General features: G+C 37.6%; 3 protein-coding genes across 5 annotated transcripts; 2 read left to right on the forward strand and 1 right to left on the reverse strand.

Annotated features, from left to right (window-relative positions):
* The first annotated feature begins 5,021 nt into the window (after nt 1-5,021).
* Nucleotides 5,022-8,884, forward strand: LOC117629633 (SHUGOSHIN 2-like). Of its 2 annotated transcripts, none has more exons than XM_034362185.1 (9): nt 5,022-5,545; nt 5,640-5,677; nt 5,879-5,987; nt 6,087-6,110; nt 6,195-6,263; nt 7,218-7,253; nt 7,338-7,428; nt 7,529-7,589; nt 8,286-8,884. In XM_034362185.1, the coding sequence occupies exons 1-9, from the start codon at nt 5,399-5,401 to the stop codon at nt 8,554-8,556; spliced, it is 846 nt and encodes a 281-aa protein (XP_034218076.1). In that variant the 5' UTR covers nt 5,022-5,398; the 3' UTR covers nt 8,557-8,884. The 2 variants fall into 2 exon arrangements, with proteins under 2 accessions (XP_034218076.1, XP_034218075.1); XM_034362184.1 differs by having other exon boundaries at nt 5,023-5,545; nt 7,218-7,262.
* A 2,211-nt stretch (nt 8,885-11,095) lies between these two features.
* LOC117629754 (putative beta-glucosidase 17) lies at nt 11,096-12,473 on the reverse strand. 2 transcript variants are annotated; one of them, XR_004586155.1, is made up of 4 exons: nt 11,969-12,473; nt 11,759-11,833; nt 11,574-11,665; nt 11,096-11,417 (listed from the first exon to the last, which is right to left on the reverse strand). XR_004586155.1 is itself a non-coding variant. In XM_034362346.1 (4 exons), the coding sequence occupies exons 1-4, from the start codon at nt 12,051-12,053 to the stop codon at nt 11,360-11,362; spliced, it is 306 nt and encodes a 101-aa protein (XP_034218237.1). In that variant the 5' UTR covers nt 12,054-12,473; the 3' UTR covers nt 11,097-11,359. The 2 variants fall into 2 exon arrangements, 1 of the variants encoding a protein (XP_034218237.1); XM_034362346.1 differs by having other exon boundaries at nt 11,097-11,417; nt 11,574-11,661.
* Nucleotides 12,474-16,050: 3,577 nt separating this feature from the next.
* On the forward strand, nt 16,051-17,177 carry LOC117629691 (probable RNA 3'-terminal phosphate cyclase-like protein). The gene is made up of 4 exons (XM_034362261.1): nt 16,051-16,429; nt 16,545-16,694; nt 16,887-17,003; nt 17,140-17,177. Exons 1-4 carry the CDS (start codon nt 16,066-16,068, stop codon nt 17,163-17,165), a joined length of 657 nt encoding a protein of 218 aa, XP_034218152.1. The 5' UTR covers nt 16,051-16,065; the 3' UTR covers nt 17,166-17,177.
* Nucleotides 17,178-21,220: the final 4,043 nt, after the last annotated feature.

A 21,220-nucleotide genomic window follows, 5' to 3' on the forward strand; every position in this document is an offset into this window, starting at 1 on the left:
TTCACACTAGTCTCCTTCTTTGTATTCCAATCCCAACACTCATTCTCACTAAATATCACATCTCTTGAAATGATAACCTTTTCAGTTTCAATATTGTACAGCCTGTATCCCTTTTCACAGCTGCCATACCCCAAGAAAATACACCTTTTGCTTGCCAAATCTAGCTTCTGTCTTTGCTGTTTTGGTACATGAGCATAACACAATGAACCAAACACCTTCAGATGCTTAATTCCTGGTTTCCTCCCACCATAAGCCTCAAATGGTGTCCTTTTGCTCAAGGCTTTAGTTGGACATCTATTCAAAATGTACACAGATGTGTTGACTGCCTTTGCCCAGAAATCAAATGGAATTTTCTTTTCCAACATCAAACATTTGGCCATTTCTACTATAGTTCTATTCTTCCTCTCTGCCACACCATTTTGCTGTGGTGTGTATGAGGTTGTGAGCTGCCTTTCAATGCCTGCATTATCACAGAACCTCTCAAACTCCACTGAAGTGTACTCTCCTCCTCTGTCACTTCTCAATTGTTTTAGTTTGTAGCCACTTTGCAATTCCACAGTGGCTTTGAACTTCTTAAACACACAAAGACCTTCTGACTTATGCCTTAAGAAATAGACCCAACACATCCTTGTGCAATCATCTATGAAAGTGAGAAAGAACCTATTTCCAGCTTTGGTAACTGTCTGCATAGGACCACAGATGTCACTGTGAATAAGTTCTAGTGGGGTTGATGCTCTAGAGATAGCTTCTCTTGGAAATGCTTCTCTACTCTGCTTGCCTAGAACACACCCCTCACATACCTGTCTATCTTCTTTAATTTCTGGCAGCCCTACTACCATATCTTGTTCTTTCAATAGTTTTAGACTACTCATATTGAGATGTCCAAACCTTCTATGCCAGAGATCAGTGGAATGGTCTACACTTGCTCTATAAGCAAAGTGCATTTCAGCTTGCAACTTCAAAGGAAAGCTTCTGTTTCCTTTCATCTGAACCTTTGCCACCAGATTTGTATGAGAGCTGTCATTGTAGATTTCCACCTTGTGATCACCAAATACCAAATAATAGCCATGTTCTATCATATGTCCTACACTGAGTAAGTTCTCTTTCAGTCCAGGTACAAGCATTATTTCTTTGATATGTCTCTTGCCTGCTTTGGTTTCAACCACAATAGTGCCTTTTCCAGTTACTTCTACAAGCTGTCCAGTTCCCATTTCAACCTTGGCAGTCACCTTTCTGTCAATATCCACCAACAAATCCTCTTTTTCTGTCATGTGATTACTACACCCACTGTCCAAATACCAGATCTCTTCATCCCTTGTTACACCAGCACCACTTACATTGCTAGCATAGAACATTGTTGGTGCAGCTTCCACTTGAGTAGCATAGTTGACCTGCTGTGGTGTTTTCTTGCTGTAGCAGTCTTTTGCAATGTGGCCAAGCTTATCACAGTTATAACATTTTGGCTTGCCCTTGAATCGACATTCACCAAAATGTAGCTTACCACAGTGCTTGCAGGGAGTTTTAGTGCCTTCACTTGCCTTGTTATCCCACTTCTTGCCTTTGGATTTCCAATTCTTATTCTGCTTGCAGTTCTGTTCTCCAGTCTTAGTCTGTTTGGCATCTACACTAAGGCTAGCAAATGCCTTCTCTGTTCTGTTTTCAGAATGCCTATCTAAACGCAACTCAAAGCTCTTTAGTGAGGCTACAAACTCCTGCACCTCAATCTCATTTAGATCTCTAGAATGTTCAATAACTGAACAGATAGAGTCATAGGTAGATGGCAGACTAATAAGTAGTTTTTGAACAATTCTCTCCCTAGGCAATTCCTCCCCATAACTTCTCATTTGATTAATTAAATCAAATAGTTTAGTAACATAGACAGTTAAGGATTCATCATCCTTCATTCTTGTATATTCAAATTCTCTTCTAAGGCCTTGCAATTTAACACTCCTTACCTGCTTATCTCCATGGAATTCTTGCTGCAGAATACTCCAGGCACCTTTTGATGTTTCTTCATGAGATATTCGTGGGAATATCTCCTCTGAAACTGCTCCTTGAATCAATCCAAGGGCCTTGGCATCCTTCATGAGTACCTCAGCAACCATGCCTTTCCCACTTGATCCTTCTGTCTCCTCCTTTTGATCATCAGATTCATCTGACTTCTTCAGATCCATTCCATCAAATCCTTTGATCACAAAATCCCACAGTCCATGAGATTTGAAGATGGTCTTCATCCTAATGCTCCAGAAATCGTAGTTCTCACCATTGAAGATTGGTGCTCTCAACTCACCACCACTTGATCCAGCCATGTTAGACTTAGATTAGCAGAACTCTAGCTCAGCTGCAGCTCCAATAGCTTAGCACAGAAAACTCCCAGTATTACAAGATCAAACCTGGCTCTGAGGCCATGTTAACATTTGCAGAACATGATCATGCATATGTATTCAATCAAAACATGTAATAAAACTTAATGAACATGCAGAGAGCTTTTGGATTAGGGGAGGTCAGATTTGTGTGAATGAGAGAGAGAGAGCTTTGGAGAAGATTGCTAGCTGTCTCAGCCCAGCACCAAAAACATGCATATATTCTCTTGCTGACCAAAACCGTTACAAAGGAAATGTTCCCCTATTACATCACACAATCTAACCAAACTTTCATAACCCTATAAGATAATGACAAGTGGCAAATGCTATTACATTCACAGCTGTACACTTGGACTGTGATCCAAGGCAGCCTTCTAGAATAGAACCTTCCTATTCTAATTCCATTACAGCAGCTACACCTATACACTAACACTTCCTATCCTAGTATTCCGAACTCAGGGAGACTATTGAATTCATTTCTAATGTCAATGGGTGTATTGAGTAGGTCCAATGAGAAGAGCAGTGTTTGATTGGGCTAAACGCTTCAATATTATTCAAGGTATTGCTAGAGAACTTGTTTATCTCCACCATGATTCCTGTTTTAAGGTAAGTAATATTCTGTTGGATGAGAAGATGAGTCCAAAAATTTCAGATCTTGTATATATAGACACCAAGCAAAATTTAGCTTCTTTTTTATTTTCCTTGGTGTCTATATATATATATATATATATATATATATATATATATATATATGCAAGAGTTCGTCTTCTTATAATTTTCATTAAAAGGAACCTTCTCTCCTTCCCTTCCCAGTATATATAGGCCTCCACTCGATCCTAGTGTAGAAGATCGGCTCCGCCACTGCTTGCTTTCTCTTTAATTAAGGTTTCAAGCTTTGTTCCTTGTTTATTTTTCTCAGTGTTATCTGTTTTCTTTTTCTTTTGGGTAAAGTTTAGTTTGCTTTTTCAAACTGCATGCTAAGCCACTTTGTTGTAGTGATAGGCAGGCGGATCTCATGGTTTCTTTCTAGTCTGCTGTGTGGGGAAGTTGATCCGAAATACTTTGTTAAAATCTGGTATTCTTAGAATTTTTTGTTTTTTGTTTTTGTTTTCTGGTCGGATGTCTGAGATCACTCTAGATCTTCCATAACTACTTGGGCTTTGTTTGTGCCTCCTTGTTCCTTCTTTTTTTGGCGATAAACCCCTTCCCCGTTTCCAATATCATCACTTCACTTGCGTCATATCTTAAAACTTGCAAACTGATGCTAAACTTAGTATTAATTTAATATTGTGCATGATTTGACTGCTGTTATTTTTAAGTACTCTCCCAAAACTAAATTGTGTGGTGCTAAATTGTTTTGCTACTTCTTTTTCCATTTTGTTTGCCACTACTGCCTTGCATAACCAACCAATTGTGCTATGTTTTGAACAGGTTGGTAGACTGCGGCGCAAATGAACGGGCAAAACTCAACTCATTAGTAGTACTCTCCTACCCAAAGAACGAAACATGGCAAGGCTGGTGAGGAGAGATACCAGGCCCATACGACACTTTGTAAACTGCCTGGTTGGTTGTGATGAACATAGCCACGCAGGAACTAGCAGTCGTAAGCTGCATAGACAAAAAAAGGCTGATGCAAGTTACCATTTCTTCATCTTCTTTTTTTAAGTGTTTTACAACAACACAAAAGAGAGGAAAGAATTTCACTCAAATGAATGGTCAAGAATCAGGAAGAAAGTGCCCTGATACATTATGAATTGCTAACAACTGGAGTTGTATTGAGTCAGGATCCTGAAGCAGGACGTTTTGAAGCATATTGGGGGTTCTTTGCTTCTTTCCTCCCTCACTAAGTTTCTCTGTAATGGATATATTGGTAATGTATTATGTAATTGGAGACAAATGCAGAGCAACAATGGCTTCTTCCCTACCTAGTTTTAAATTGCTTTCGAATTTTCTTTCAAACCCCTAAATTAGAGAGGAAAAATGTCATTCAATTTTAATTGGGTTAGTTTTAAAAGATATGAGACTAAATACAAATGCCTTTTGCTCTTAATCAAGATTTCATTAGGGCTAGTTTGGTATTGTTGTGCTTTTAAAAAACCTTTTTCTGCTGTGCTGCGAAAATAAACAACTGTGAATAAAAGCAGTTAGCAACCAAGTTAGTCTCTCTAAAAATAGTAGGAAGAATTTATCAGAAAATAAATTATTACTCTTTTCTTTTTTGTTTTCTTTTTTTTGTCAAACTGAAGTTATTACTTTAGCTTAAAACTTGTCTTAGTGTATAGTCACCGTTATGATTCTGTTACAATGATCAAACGGTGTACAATTTCTTCATCATAATTTCACATTTATGTGTAAATTTTTCAGTTTTGATGAAATTAGGTTAAAATTTTACATTTCCTTCAAGTAAATTGCTCGAAATTTAAATTTAAATCACACTTATTTGTTTATTTTTATTTTTAACTACAACTATAGGGATTAGCTTTCAACCAAAAATAAAGTATTGATGTAGCTAAAAATTGGTAGTTGATTCCAAAAACAAGGCTAGGCTCGTTGTTATATTCAAAATCAGGTTCGGATACTTTCTCACCTTGGCTTCGGAAAGCCGTTGTGAAACCGAACCTCACTCCGAACATACATACTTTGCCACTTTGCTTTGCTTTCCTCTTTGTTTTCCCTTCCTTTCTTCTCTCTCTCTGTTTGCTCAGAAGAACCCAACTTTTTGCTTCATAGCGACAAAAGAAATAAAATTAGGGTTTTATTCGATCTTTACTCTTCAGCCATTTGATTAGTTTCCCTCCCAGATTTCAAAAAGTATAGCCATTTATGCTTTTTTTAAAACTCTACTTTGCGGTCTTTTAATCCTCTGCAATTCACTGGCTTGTTTGTTTAATTTCCCAATTCCCATCTGGGTTCTTTTCAATTGAAGTGCTTTGTCTCCCAGAAATCTCTGTTTTTCATGTTTGGACCACATTTCTTGAAAACCCAATTGTGATTGTTGAAGTTAAATTAGGGTTTCAAACGTAAGAAGTGAGAGAATGGCCAAGAGATCTTCTTTGGGTAGCATGATGCGGAAGAAGCTAACCGACATCACTAATTTGCAGACTGCGAAAGCTATTAGCAAAGATGAAAATCCCCCAGAAGATTGTCCTACTGATAAGGACTACATTGACCAGCTCATGAGGGTAAAATCTCACTTGGGTCCCCTTCGATTTTTATTCTTTTCGTATTTTTTGTTAGATTTTCTTAGCGGTTTTGTGTTGTGAAATTCTGAAACAGGAAAGAATGACTTTGATGAGACTTGTCTCGGAAAGGAAGTATCCTTCTATTGTTCTTCAATTTTTATTTTCTGTTTGGTTACTGAGATTGTGCCCCGAGAAACTGAAGTACAAGAGTAGGTTGAAATAGAAACGATGACACTCAAAGTTGTTCCCTTTTCTTTGGTATGTCTTGGTTTTGGCATGTTGCTCAATTTTTCTGAGATGGAGAAGGGTTTTCCTTTAATTATATTTGAACAGTAAAATCGTTGAATTAAGTGGAGCTGAGTTGCAGAAACTGCGGATTAGTCTTCAGAAATTGCAGCAACAAAATTTGAATCTTGCTCAATCAAACAGCCGGATGTTAGCGGTGTGTTTTTCACATTAATCTTAGTGCCTAAACTCTTTTCTACATTAATCTTAGTGCCTAAGTGTCTCTGGTAATTACTCTCTGTTATTGATTCTACAGGAGCTTAATTTAGGAAGAGAAAAGGTACGCTTGTCAATAACCGAATGTAGGTACTATGTTTGTGAAGTCCTCACTTCTCATAAAGACTTCTTTCTTTGTCAATACCAGGTAAAAACACTACAGCATGAACTTCTTTGCAAGGATGCCTTACTTAAAGCAAAGAATCTAGAAATAGAGGTTAGCCCTTATCTAGCATTGTATATAATTAGGAATGCAATCGAAATCTTGACTTTTAAGTTCAGTGGAACTAAAACCAATACCAATTTTTTACATTGTGTACACTATATATCTGCTGGAACTGTTACTGCAAGTTTTCCTGCTGTTTACTTATATATTCTTGAGTTTTTATGGATAACTAATGGCAATGTACTTATATAATTTAGCTTTACTTTTATAACTCCTTCTCACTCCTTTTCTTCTCCGGCTTGTTTGTTGGCACTCAAAAATAGCTGCAACTATTACTGATCAGAAATTCTCCCACTTCTGATTCTGAAATATTTATCAAATGCTTAATTTGGTATAATTCATCATGACGGATAGAGTTGATCTCTGTTTCCTGGTTTTTCAATAAGCATTCCCCAAAAGTAGGCTTGGAAACTGTCCCATGCCTATTTTGGTGTTTCTGCATCTGTTCTATGGATAACTTTATACTGTTGTTTTTTTTCTTAAGTAATTGTTTGCTTACTTAATAGAAGCGTTAGTTAAGCCTTGTTGTTCCACTTCTAGCACAAGGCCTTGTCTTCTAGTAACTTCCTGTGCATACAGTTCCTATAAAAATAGAAAATAGAAAATAGAAAATAAGAAAAGTAAACTGAAAATAACCAGCAACAATGTTATAGTATATGCTATACAATGATGAAGTTGAGAAGAGTAAATGCCAGTATTTAGAAGCTACTACACTAACTTCTTCAGCTGCTCTGCGTGTATTCTTGTCATTCCATGTACACTCCTGAAATCTCCCTTTTTTCTCATAAATGTTAAGCAGCATGGATGAGCAGCAATCAGTCACCTGTTCTGCTTTAGTAAATCTGATTCTGTTGTCATTCTATATGAAGTCATGCCTTGAGTCAGAGGTTTCAATTCAATGATATTTTTGTTTGATTCTTTTATAATATACCCCTCATATTACAGGTAAAAGCAGAGAAATGTCAAAATACTGAGTCTCAGGTATCTAAGGTAACCATTCAGTTATGAATTTGTATGTAGTTAAAGCCCTTACATTCTATCACGTAACCTCATTTATTTTTCCAGCTCAAGGAAGTAGATGAGGCAGCTTTGCATAAAGCTGATAATTATGGTGAACCATGTAATGACAACAAAAGACGCGTCACAAGAAGTCGATGTAAACTTTGATGATCTAATTTTCTCATTGGAATATTTCTTTCTCTTCCCCTTTCTGTTGCACCGAACATGTTAACATTTGCGCTTGCGAATTCTTGCAGCAATGGGGCCGTCTACTGCATGCCCAAAGGTTGAGAATAAAGAGAAGGTTGAAAATAAAAGGTTAGTTCCAGAGTGGTGTTATGTTGATTTTACAACCCTCTAGATAGTCCTGCATCATGTATTTCTGAATATGGACTCAGATATGGACACTTCAAATGCCATTAGCCTATCTGTACTACAGTCTACATCCCTCTAGATAGTCCCGCATCATGTATTTCAGGATGCACTTTTGCTAGGAATTTTAACCACCCCTAGGACTTTTCTTCAAGCTGCTCCACCTATTGGATCAAGTGTTCCACTAAGTCTCCTCTCTCACCATGTTTCTTTTCCACCTTAAAAGATTATCGCATTATGTGTGTCTTAACCGAACTGTCGGCTCTGGTACTACTTATAGAGCAACGAAACAAATGGGATTGGTACTAATCTCGATCCAGCACTGGTATGGTCCCCAACTTAGCCACCGTAGGGTTTTTATCACAAAAGAATGTTGTGTTAGTAGTAGTGGACCACCCAACTTATATACGTTGTAGATTTATCACCCTTCTTTTCTTTTTCTTTTTTTGGTCTGAATTATCACCTTTCTTATGTAGGATTATCTCCATATCCATGGGGTCTATCGAGCCACATAACTCCAACACTTTGAGTATTAATTATTGTGTCAGTCATTTAATAAGTAATAGCATGATGTTTGTCATATGTAATATGTGCCAAGTTATTGCATACGCTTCCCATTAATGCATGTTTTTCTTTGTTCAGGCGGTGTTTGAGGAGGCAATCTGCTAGGTTTAGGTCCCAGACAGAGAACTTATTTGAGATAGAGGATGTCAAATTTCCAGTCAGTCGCACACCAGACAATCCAATGCATAATAGTGGTCCCACTCCATTGATTTCATGTACCAGTAAAGAAGAGAAAGAAAACTGTGCCCCAAGGAGATCTTCAGTTGGAAGACCACCGCGCAAAGCAGCTGTGAAGGTTCATTCCTACAAAGAAGTTCCCCTCAATGTAAAATTGCGTAGAGCAGAGTGAGCAGAAGAGCAGCATCTGAATTTTGAGAATACCAGTGAGTTGAAAAGAGCTTGTATAATTCAAAAAAAATAACAAATATAAAAGAGCTTGTACAACCAGACCAATATATCCGCATCTTTATGTATCTTTTAACTTGTGGTGTTGCCAATGGGATCTAGTCTAGTGAAAAAGGGTCTTAACTTGCATATCAATGGTCTCAGGTTCGAACTCACATGGCATCATGATTGTGTGTGTGAGAGAAACCCTCCTCCCTCTTGTAGTTTAGACTATCGCTTGTATTCCAAAAAAATAAACTTGTGGTGTTGTTCATTGTGATGTCGTTATTTTATTCCAAAGTGGTGATTAATATGTAGGCAACATTCAGTTTTTCTAATGGGAAAAAAGATTTTATTATCATTTATTGGTTTTTGTATAAAAAGAAGTGACATCTACTATTACTACGAAAATTTTATATGAAAATCTTATAATTAATATATAAAAAATGCACCCAAAATTCTACACCTTTCTTTCATAAAGTAATTGAGCACCCAAAATTCTATTGTATTAAAGTATCGTACAACTTTATTTATACCAGCACACAAAATTTTTTAAAAAATATTTTACCACACATACATTGCAGGCTAGTTATCAAAACTCGAATTTGGGAACTTCTGACTTGGACTTGGTTGCTTGACTTTTGAGTTTAGATGCGGACTCGGACTTCCATATCAACCAACGTTAAAATAAAATTTTATTCTTAAAAAAACAAAGTAATTAAATAAAATTAAAAAAGGGCAACTCTACGCAATGAGCATGCGAAAACGCCAAAAATTAAAATTAAGGTATCATAAGAGCAGCACCCATCCGTTGGATCCAACGGCAATGGATTGACCAAAAAAAAGTTAAGGTAAGAGGCAATGGCTTCCTTCGTGGTTGTTTGACCAAATCTTTGACCAAAATTCAATTCAATTAGGAAAACTCTCTCTCTCTCTCAACGGCTTTCTTTGTTTCCAAGTAACTCTCAGCTTATAAATATACACTCTTGCGCACTTCACTTGAACAAGAACACAGTCTTCCTCCTTTGGGCAAAAGTTAAATCAAGATTGTGTGGTTCTTTGCACGGATCAGCAGTGCATATGAACACGTCCAGCGAAGGGAAAACCGATTCTTTGATAACCCTTTTCAGGTTTTCGGGGAATTCGTTACGGTAAATCGGTGTCATTCGAGAAGATTGTGTGGTGAAGGTCTTTTCTCTACTCTCTCTTTCTCATGGCTAATTCCGGCTTGACACAGCTGCTCGGCTTCCGGTTCCGCCCCACGGACCGAGAAATCATCGGCTCCTTTCTCTACAAGATGGTGGTGGAGAAAAGGCCTCTGACCTCGATGCCGCAATACAACAAGGTTATCCACAAGTGCAACCTCTTCGGCAACAAATGTGAACCCTCAGAAATTTGGAGAGATTACGGAGGAGATCAACTTAAGGATCAAGACTTGTACTTCGTTTCGGAGCTCCAGAGAAACGATTTGCGCATCCAACGCAAGACTGGCCGCGGTACTTGGAGCGAAACCGAAACCTACCAAAATGTTAAGGATGAGGTGGATGAGATTAATGGAAAATCTAATCTTGATGTTATGGGGAGAAAACGGAAATTCCGGTACGAGAACGGGAATACTTCGGAGGACCACGCCGTGTGGCTCTTGGATGAATATAGCCTTTTCAAAAAGGCTTGCAAGAACGGCACAAGTAGTAATTGCTATGATTTTGACGTTGTGATTTGTCGGCTGAGAAGGAAGGGCAATATGGACAAGTCTGGAAAAAAGAGGAAGTGCTTGTCTCAAGAACAATCAAACAAGAAGATGAATGACGAGAGGAATCAGTTGATGATCAACGAGAGTACCACTTATGATCAAGAATATTTGATCGACACCAATTATAAAAGCTTCGACATTGATGAACTCTTTGCAGAACTAGACTGCGAACCGCCATTGTTACATTCGCAGCAACTGCCTGAGATTGCTGAAAGCCAAGAAGAGCCTTGTGTTAATCAATTTGACGAACCAGTGGAAGCAGCCACCAGCAATCTGAGTAATTTTGAGTATAATAGCCATGAACTAGCAGGATTAATAGGGCAATATAATATGAATGCCGATGATCATGAGGATCCAAATTTATTTTTCGACGTCGATGAACTATTGGCAGAAGATGCAGAGCCCTTGTCAACCTTTGCAGAGCTCGATGATGTTTATGATGTGGTCAGCCAACCATTAGACCAAAACATCTACTGGTCCAATTCCTTTACGGATCAGACTTACAATTCCTTTATGGAGGAAATCATGGCTGATTAATTAGATATATTGTACAAGTGTAACTGGCTGTAAGTTTAGATGTAATTTTTTCATGAACAGACGAAATATACATCCTTTATTCTGTAGTCAACTATGTGACAGAGATTAGACTGCCATTTACTTTTCTCCTTTGTTCGTTTGGTTTTCTTTGCTTCTTTCCTCCCTCACTAAGTTTCTCTGCAATGGATATATTGGTAATGTATAATGTAATTGGAGACAAATGCAGAGCAGCAATGGCTTCTTCCCTACCTAGTTTTAAATTGCTTTTGAATTAGAGAGGAAAAATGTCATTCAGTTTTAATTGGGTTAGTTTTAAAAGATATGAGACTAAATACAAATGCCTTTCGGCCTTAATCAAGACCAGACAAATAAGACTCCACAGAACCAGCTTGATTGCTTAGCTTATTATTCATACAACTTCGAAGATTTTCAGATGATGCTTCAATCTTGAAAGAGCTGGTCACTGCAACTTCCATTTTTAAGTAGTCAGCCTTTTCCTCTCAAAGCATATGGAGGCAAAATGTGCAAACTCTTCCCTGCACCAACAGTGAAAGAATGAACTCTTGAGAACTCCAAAAAGCTTGACATAGTTATATCACTTATCATAGCAGAGAATGCCGTAATGAATATTGCTATTTGAACCACAATATGAATCTAATTAGTAGATGTTGTGCAAATAGTTTTACTCATACCTTAATAGCGGACTGAGCCAACCCCCGTCTCCTTGTTCTAGTACTTGGGGCAGGTCATTGTGGTGAAGTGTCACAAATGGCTCTATTCCTGCCTGGTAGCAGACTTAGATGACTAAACGTTGTTTAATTTGGCTACTAACTCACTACTTTCTTAGTAAATCGAGTGCTCATGTATGCACAGCTACCTTTGCTTAGAAGATGGTCTATAAATTTATTATAAAAGATGATCCCTCTTGGATTGACTGAGCCGAGCATCCCATCTGTGAATGGCTCAAGAAGATCATTTCCAATTTAAACTAAGTTGTAAAAAGCCCAGATTAACAACAGAACAAATCAAACAAAAACCAACATTAAACCATAAACCAAATTAAGATAACACAAAGCAGGCACCGTACCAGGTAGAATTCTAGCCCAGGAAATGGAGAACCAGTATGCATTGGTTCCTAAGGAATGCATACCGGAACCAAAGATTGCCATCATGCATTGCTGCTGCTACTTTGGAACTCTTTCATTCAATTCCACAGGCATCACAGTCATCTAAACCAACCTCATGAACAGTTTCGCCAAATACCTTGCAGGAAGCGTTGTTTGCAAGCAAGGTTCCATTCAAACAAGATCCGGGATTAATATCCTGCTACTCTCGTATGACACCAATATCTCAACTTATCACTCTTCAAATTATTCTGCTCTACTCAAGTATCTTGCTGGCAATAGCTTTTGTCATCTTCAGTCTGTAACTGAGGGACACCAGAGCAACTTTCAACAGGTGAGTTGCAATCTTTGGTTCCGAAATCTTTGGGCTCAATTATGTCTTTTATCGCAGAGCCACCCTCAACTTGCACTTTCACGTTTAGCTTGGACTTGAAATCTCCCACCCTATCCAATTTCAAAGAACAGCCTTGACAAAGTCATTTATTGACTGTGAGTCCAGGTTGTAACTCTCAACCAGTTTTCAGATACTGATGCAGTATTATCCACATTCTGGGACTCCACTATTTCTGCGACATTAGAACTGAAATCTAGCATACCATGTGGTATTAGGGAAAGGGTTCTGGAAATTTCTGATTCACTTCTGCAGGCACCAGTTCCTTCTGTTTCTTTTGAATCAACAAATTGAAGAACATTTTTCTGCTGGGATTCTTCAGGGAAAATACTGAAACACAATCATTTAAGTGCAATTTATTTTCCTGGAAAACCTGTCCTCCAACATAGCAGGAATTTGGAAGGTCTAGCTGTTCAGGTTTTTCTTTTCCACAATCAGTTATCACCAGTTGACAATTTTCTGGAGCTGAACTGCTCGGGTCAACATCATTCATTTCATTTATTATCCTTCCACCTAAAGCCAGCATTTGTGCATCTTCCACATGTGGGTTCCTACACTTTGTGTTAAATCTACTGCCATCATCTTTTGCTTGGTTTTTAAATCTAGAGTCAGACAAAGCATCAGACCTTTTCAAATCAGATGCACTAGAACTTTGGACCTTTGGACTGACATCTGCAACCTTCACAGAACTGTAGTTCTGGATCTCTTCAGAAACTTGACATTCCTTGGTGAAACTACCCGTGTTTTTCCATATCATTTGATCCCCATCAGAAATTTGGTTGCCTTCACAGGTCATAGGTTTAAACAGATCAGCTCGTGCCCATGCAGTTCATTGACATTATGATCGCTGCTTGACTGATCATCCTATGATATTAAGACACTACCAGAAGAACTTGCCTCTTCTTTGACTACTTCAACAGTTTCAGGTGAAGCAGTCTCACTTTCTTTCCATGTCAGGTGTTGTTGTGTCATATGCAAGAAAAAAGCGTAGTAAGAACGCTACTAAAACCAGTATTTGAATCCCACCCAGCTGGTAATGATGAGTTTTTCTAATTACCTAAAGTTCACTGTCATTGGGCTTTGGAATTTGAAGCTGAGCAGATATGTTCTGTAGCACAAGTAGAAGAATATGAAGAAGGCCAGATTCATTGCCTAACTCAACTCTAGCTATAGTTATCACAAGAAATGGAAAATGAATGTATTACCCAAAGAACTATGCACCATTAAATTTTCTAATGCCAACAAGTTCAGTCATCAAAGTTGAAGTGCATGTTCTCTATAAATTTGACTGTTTATGAATTTCTACTCCTGCTCAAGATAGGATAACAGAAATGATAAATAAACGCTGCACTAACCTGATTTTCTGTTAGCAGCACTGTCCTACTAGAATTTGATCCCCGGGCACCAACTACACATGTTCAAGCATGGCTGCAGGGTTCTCCAACACACTTTACATACATAAATACATTTACAATTGCAAACATGCTTCCAGGCTCCAATTGCATTTGCAACAATGGTTAAACATCTTTCTCAAAAGCATGATTCCCTTTTTCTTTGGATACCCTTTTCCACGATTAAACAACTATAGCTTTGATAAGTGACTGATAGGAATGCTCCCAACAATTTTTATTAAGCACAACGCAGCACACGCACAAACGCAATCCAATAACACAATCTTGACAGCTAAACTATATGAGCTGCAACTGCTTGGTTTCAAATATTATGAAAAATCAGATGTTAGGTACAACTATTGACGTATTCATCCATGGATTGTCGATCCCCATTCAATTAAATTAGGTGGGCGCTTAAATATGATATTCTATCATGGGTCAAATATACATATACATATGCCAATAGTTTATCTAAATCAGTAAGATAGCTTCCAATTGTCAACATTCTGTCAGGTGTGCAAAACTTCTCCAACTAATCTTTAATTATTTCAGAATTAAAATTGTATAAGAAAGAGGAAATGCCAATTGGACTTCCTAGTGTAGTTCCTTCCAGATTCTTCTACAGTTATCCTATTTCTAGTCTCGTACTACAAGAACAACACTCTTCTTGTGCATCATGGATAGACAGAGAGGAACAGAGGCCCAATCCACACCACTTTTCCAAAACCAGGAAACAATTGGAGAAAAAGCCTAATTGGTGACCCACAACTACCAAATCATATCTAATCAGACGTATTTCCTAAAATTCAAGCTTAATTAAAAATACACAAATTTTAAAAATTTATAAATAAATAAATTTTTTTAAAAAAAAACAGATGATTTGATAAACCTTTTTTGAGCCAATTTCGGCAGGTTAGGAACATCCTCCATCAATCAAGCTTTGGTCCGTCGAATCTCCACATTCGTTGCAACCGCCACTACCCGATTACTCACCCATCTCGGCTTTCTGCACATTTCAGCACACAATCAAACACCAGGAACTCAAATATTTCCGTTTCCCCTGTCTCTCCGTTGCTACATTTTCTCGGCAACCAAACCGAAACAATGGAATGAAGAACAGACGAGATTCAAACAAACCTGAAGAGCAGCTTAGATTTTGTCATTGACGCCAGCGTAGAGACGAGCGAAGACATCGTCGCCGTAAGGGTTGAGGTCGCGCTGCTTCTCCAAGTCGTACTTGTCGTATTTCTCGTTTCCTCGCAGAATTAGAAGAAAATATCCTGCTTTAGAGAGAGAGAGAGAGTCTCTCTCGTCTCTTTCAGGCATTGCGTCTCTCTCGCTCTCTCCCCTCTGTGCCCTGTGAATTTTCCATGCTTTTTCATTTTCAGTCTTTTTGGCGGGTACACATCCAAACTTTTTTTACGTTTTTCTGCGGTTTTGCCCCTAAATTATTTGCATATTGTGAATTTAACTACTTAACAATTTTTTGGGTAAATTATAAGATTTCAATTATTTAAAAATCGTCCATTAAGGCCCCACCTCCAATTTTTTAAAATTCTATCCAAATTTCCATCCAAAACAACGGTCAACTTGTAGTTTTAAAAAATATAAAATAAAAACTGCCTAAAATTAAACATTTAGCTTTTTATTTTATTTTAAATTGATTAAAATATTTAAAAATCAACTAAAAAATAAGAAAAAATAAAGTAACAATAAAACCTATCATCTCTCTCCCTCAAATTTAGGAGCTCCTAGAAGTCTCTATTTTAGGAGGTGGTTACGGAGTATGATTAAAGTTGTATTTTTTCAATTCCTCTCTAAAATTTATCTAAGAATATGATTTAGGGAGCTCATTACGAATGCTCCTCAATCAAACAATTGAGTTTTGTGTTTGCTACCCATCCGTTTCAGTTGGGGGTTCCTACTAACTCGATGTTGAGGGGCCGGGGGAGCGTTCACACCTCACTTGACTAGACTTAGCTCAAAAAGTCAATTACTTTAATGATCGGCTTAGTTACAAGTCCACTTTACTAGCCTGGGCGATCTAATTAGAATATAGAACTTTTAAACTCAATTCCCTTACAAAAGTAGCTATATAAATTCAGCTTTATAAATTTTAGGAGATTCTCCAATTAAGTATTTTATGTTAAGAATTTGTTACATACTTATAATCTTAATCGTTGTATTGCATTCATTAAATATGATGCTAATCACTTAATTCAATCTAACGATCGAAATTAAAAGCATATAAACAATCCTTTAACAAAGTTTTGTAGGTATGTTGAGTGAATTTGTGGGTACAAATATACATCTCAAACGAAAACTGCGGATCAAAATATACCAGAGCCCCAATTGCTCTGCTTCTAATTTTGTTTCTAGACAACAGCACAAAAGAGGAGTGCAGAGAGCACAGAGCAGAGAGCGGAGAAGGAGCAAAATAGAGAAAACCAGGTACAAGAAGCTATTTGGAAGCCAAAACCTAAGACAACAGCTTGTGTTGTCTACACTCACCTTCACGCCCATTCAAATTCACGACATACGAAACAACGAGACATGGCCCGGTCTCCGCATGTACGAGGTCGCCCTCCTCAAGTTGCTCGCTTTGGTCTGCCATGGTTGTTCTTTCGAAATCAACGACACTGGTACCCAGTAGCCCTCCCCAGACACTAATTTTTTTTCATACCTTATATTATATAGATATATATATATATATATGTATAGCTCTGAGTGCTGTTTTTGTTCTGTGTGTTTGGGTAGGCAATGGATTTAAGTTCAAGCCAGGGATAGTGATGGGTGGGTCGAAACTGGAACACGACTGTGATGTTGAGCGGTCTATTTGGTATTTCTTGGAGCCCTTAATTTTGCTTGGCCTCTTTGCCAGGAAACCCATTACCATTACGCTTAAAGGTAGCCACTTTTTTCACTGCTAATTCTGAACCTTGTTGCTTCATCATTGCTATGACTTTGAAAACTGCATATTTGTAACTAGTTCTAAACTTTGGCACTTGTTAATGACAGAGTTTTAGTAATATTAAGAATTCAGTTTGTTTGTTTTTTTAGCAATCAGTTTGTTTGAACACTTACAATTTTCCAATGTAGATGGGATTTTAACAATCGGTTCAGGGTTTAGGTACATGCCGCTCGCGGAGTCTTTCAGCCCTTCCTTCCAGATGTTCGCATATTTACTGACCATAGAGTTGGCCCACAAACTGGAGTGTATGTTTTCCATCCAGATATTGTTATATTTCTCTAATGTCAGGATGTATTTGATGGAATTTTGAATGTGTTTTTTTTAGGCTTATGCCATTTAAGTACACTTCCACTCATATAGACAACAATGACTTTATGGCAGGTCACATGGTTATGGAACGTCACTAGTTGCAGAAACAACCTCTGGCTGCTATATCTCTGCTGATACAACTATTTCTCATGCACGAGGGGAACAAATATCTGAAGTTGACTCTGAGAAGAAAGAGCTGGTGCCTCCAAAGGATGTTGGTTTGAAAATTGCTTCTGTTCTGCTTGGGGAGATTGGGCAGGGCGGAGTGGTAGATTCAAATCTCCAGGTTAGTTATTTTATGTATTGTGCTCCTTCCCTACCGACTTAATTCTCGTACCTTCTCATTTTTATTGATTTTAGAACCTTCACACCATAGGACAGTAATTAGGGAAGTGTACACTAAAACAGGAAAATGATTTCTAGAAATGGATGAAATGAAGGGAAAAGTTGTCCTAGATGGAAGATTTGGCAAAATTTTAGTCTGAGGAAGACCCCTGAAATTCCTTTATGATTTTATTAAGGCATGTGCTAGATATACTTTTTCTATTTCAGTAATCACTCCCATTTGTCAAATGAAGATAACAACAATAAGGAGTTATTGTTAACCTAAAATGATTAATGATCATTGTTCATGGTCTATGTCTTTCCTCTTGCTATCTATGAAAAAAAAAAAAGTATTGGATTGAAAATATTAAAATTGACACTTGTTACTCCAGCCAAACGGATGCAACAACATCTTAAACAACAAACAAGAACCTTGAGAAAGCAATATCCAAACGAAAAAGATTTTGAAATCCTAGCCAAAGTCTTCTGAATCTGTCAAATGAGGACATAGAAGAGATGCTGCTGTGAGGATACCAGCCAAATTTTTTCCATAGTAACAATCAAACATAACCACTAAAATATGAATTGTCTTTTATTGTTTATTCCACGCAGGGTGATTTGGCACCAATGGTGGAGCTAGGATTTCACATTAGAGGGGGCCTTTCACAAAAAATTTAAAAATAATTCGAATAGGAGTCCTCAAGCGCTAAACGGGTTAATAAGTTAATAATATTATTTCATCCTGATTAATAATTTATCCATTTATTACAACCATAATTGTCCTGAATTTCATATTTTAACATGGTTGAATATTAATCTCATCATCTACACTATTAAAGACCCAAAACTGAATAATTTATACTTCAACAGAGAGAAGAAATACAAAAATTGAAAATCCCAATATTAAGATACCCTACTTAGACATGTAAAATGGGGGAAAGGGGAATTCACAAAGCTTAAATTAATCAAAAGAGGAAGAGAAGAGGGAAAGAAAAAAAAGAGTTTTTACTCCAAGAAGCAAACATATAAGTAAAAATATGAGAAAATAAAAAAAATGAGAGAGGGCCTGGGCCCACCCTGGTCCTTAGGTGGCTCCGCCACACCACACTTTCTATAAGAAATGAATTATGATTGCTATAAAAATGAAATGTTAGAGTAGAATATATTATTTAAATATGGGTGCCTCTCACCTCCTCCCTTTTTATGATTTATGTTTATGTTCTGATAGTGAGTTTGCTGCCATCTGGGTTTGTAGGGTTTGTTGTTTCTTCTTTGTGCATTATGTCCCCAAGATGTTTCAAAAGTTCAGATCGGAAAGCTCTCTCCTTATGGGATAGATACACTGAAAAACATAAATGATTTTCTCGGAGTTAAATTTGTCATTATGCCATGCGCATCCACAAGTACTGTTTTTCTCAAGTGTGTGGGCTGTGGTTTGAGGAAGCTATCTAGAAAGATTTCGTGATAGTCACAATACAAGGTATATGATTTTCTATATATCAAGCAGTATGTTTCATTATGCTAAAGTATTGTCAAAAGGCCTCCCATGCATCAATCGTGGAAGATTGCAACTTCATGTCTGTGTACATCTTTTGCTATGTAACCCTGAAGCAATCACATAAACTCCATTTAAGAAGTAGGAGTTGTTGCAATTTTTAACACATTAGTTCAGATTTTGTCGAATATATATAGAGGTTAATGTACAAATTAGTAACACATAGTCAACGTACACATGCTTTCTTGGGTGCCTCTTTGTTTGGAAAGGAAGAATTCAATTTCAAGCCTCTCATGGAATCTTCGATGATAACGGTTTAGACTCGAGCACGAGTCTTTTCCAACCAGGGGAGTTTGATGCAAGAGCATCTACGAAGCTCTCTAAGATTAGTTAAGCCTGTTAGTCAATTGGGCTAGGGTTCTAGTTCCTTTAAATTAATAGTTACTTCTTTTGTTTTCCTTTTCTTACTAGGTTTTGTTTTAATTTCCTGTTTAGATTTTTAGACAGTCCTGCATCATGTATTTCAGGATGCGGTTTTGCTGGATTTAATGTTTGATATACTTTTGTGTTTAGCAACATACCAACTTGAGACCACTAAATCTCGACCCGTCACTGATAATTCCTCAACTTAGCTGCCTAGGTCTAACAGTGTTTGTTCAAGCCTTGGCGGATGTATCGAGCCACATAACCCCAACAATCTCCACACATGCTGCTCACCCTCCATGGCATTCATGGACCAATCAGCCAATGATGTGCATTGATCCTTGCAACTCTACCTCCTAACCATAATTTTTTCATGAGCTGGCACCACGTAGCTAGGCATTATAAACACCCCTAGGACTTATTCAAGCTGCTCCACCTATTGGATCAAGAGATCCACTAAGTCTCCTCTTTCACCATGTGTCTTTTCAACCTTAAAAGATTATCACATTATGTGTGTCTTAGTCGAACTGTCGGCTCTGGTACCACTTACAAAGCAATGAAACAATATGGGATTGGTACTAATCTCGATCCAGCACTGGTATGGTCCCCAACTTAGCCACCTCGGGCCAACTTAGGCGTAGGGTTTTATCACAAAAGAATGTCGTTTTAGTAGTAGTGGATCACCCAACTTTACATATATATGTGTGTGTGTGTGTGTGTGTTGTAGATTGTGTTATCACCCTTTTTTTCTTTTTCTTTTTTTGGTACGAATTTTCACCATGCTTTTGTAGGATTATCTCCATATCCATGGCTTCTATCGAGCCACATAACTCCAAGACTTTGAGTGTTAATTATTATGTCAGTCATCTAATAAGTAATAGCATGATGTTTCGCCATATCTGATAACTGTAATTTATGTGCCAAGTTATTGCATGCGCTTCCCATTAATGCATATTTTTCTTTGTTCAGGCGGTGTTTGAGGAGGCAATCTGCTAGGTTTAGGTCGCAGACAGAGAACTTATGTGAGATAGAGGATGTCAAATTTCCAGTCAGTCGCACACCAGACGAATGCATAATAGTGGTCCCACTCCATTGATTTCATCTACTAGTAAAGAAGAGAAAGAAGATTAATGTGCCCCAAGGCGATCTTCATTCGGAAGACCACCACGCAGAGCAGCTGAGAAGGTTCAGTCCTACAAAGAAGTTCCTCTCAATGTAAAATTGCGTGGAGTGAGCATAAGGGAAGCACCTGAATTTTGAGAATACCAGTGAGTTTGAAAAGAGCTTGTATAATTCAATAAAATAAAATAAAAAGGAACAAACATAAAAGAGCTTGGACAACTAGAACAGTTATATCCACATATGTTTCTTTTAACTTGCGATGTCGTCATTTTATGCCGATGGTGATTTATCGGATATGTTGGTGTAAGTAGAGTCCAATTTTCCTGTTATCAAATCCCCGTGTCCAGGTGCCCCCATGTTTCCTCCTTCGTTTTGTGACATGTGGTAAACAACTTAACACTAATTTAACTTTGTTAACTCTCTTTAGCCCTTTTTTTCAATTAAAATATGTTAAAATTCAATAAAAACACGTTTGCACGCCTCTTGATCTTCAGCCCCTACGTCTTCTCCGCCCGATACTTCTCCATTGTGCAAAACTCTTTTGTCGTGCTCACAATGGAATTCTTAGCATGTTGTTGAATATGATTGAATCTTATTGATGCTAAAATTTTGTAAACAGTGGAGAAAATTATTTTTTGAAGTGGGCTCTGCTTTAAATTGAATTTTCTGGTGGTTTTCTAGAAATGTATATATATCTTTCATCTCTTACTTATTTTTTAAAGATATTAGCGTGGAGATGCAGAGGATGTCTCCCCTTTGTAATTGAAGTTATGTCATCAAGTATTGAAA

Source organism: Prunus dulcis, chromosome 6 (assembly GCF_902201215.1).
Source record: "Prunus dulcis chromosome 6, ALMONDv2, whole genome shotgun sequence".
Classification (NCBI taxonomy): domain Eukaryota; kingdom Viridiplantae; phylum Streptophyta; class Magnoliopsida; order Rosales; family Rosaceae; genus Prunus; species Prunus dulcis.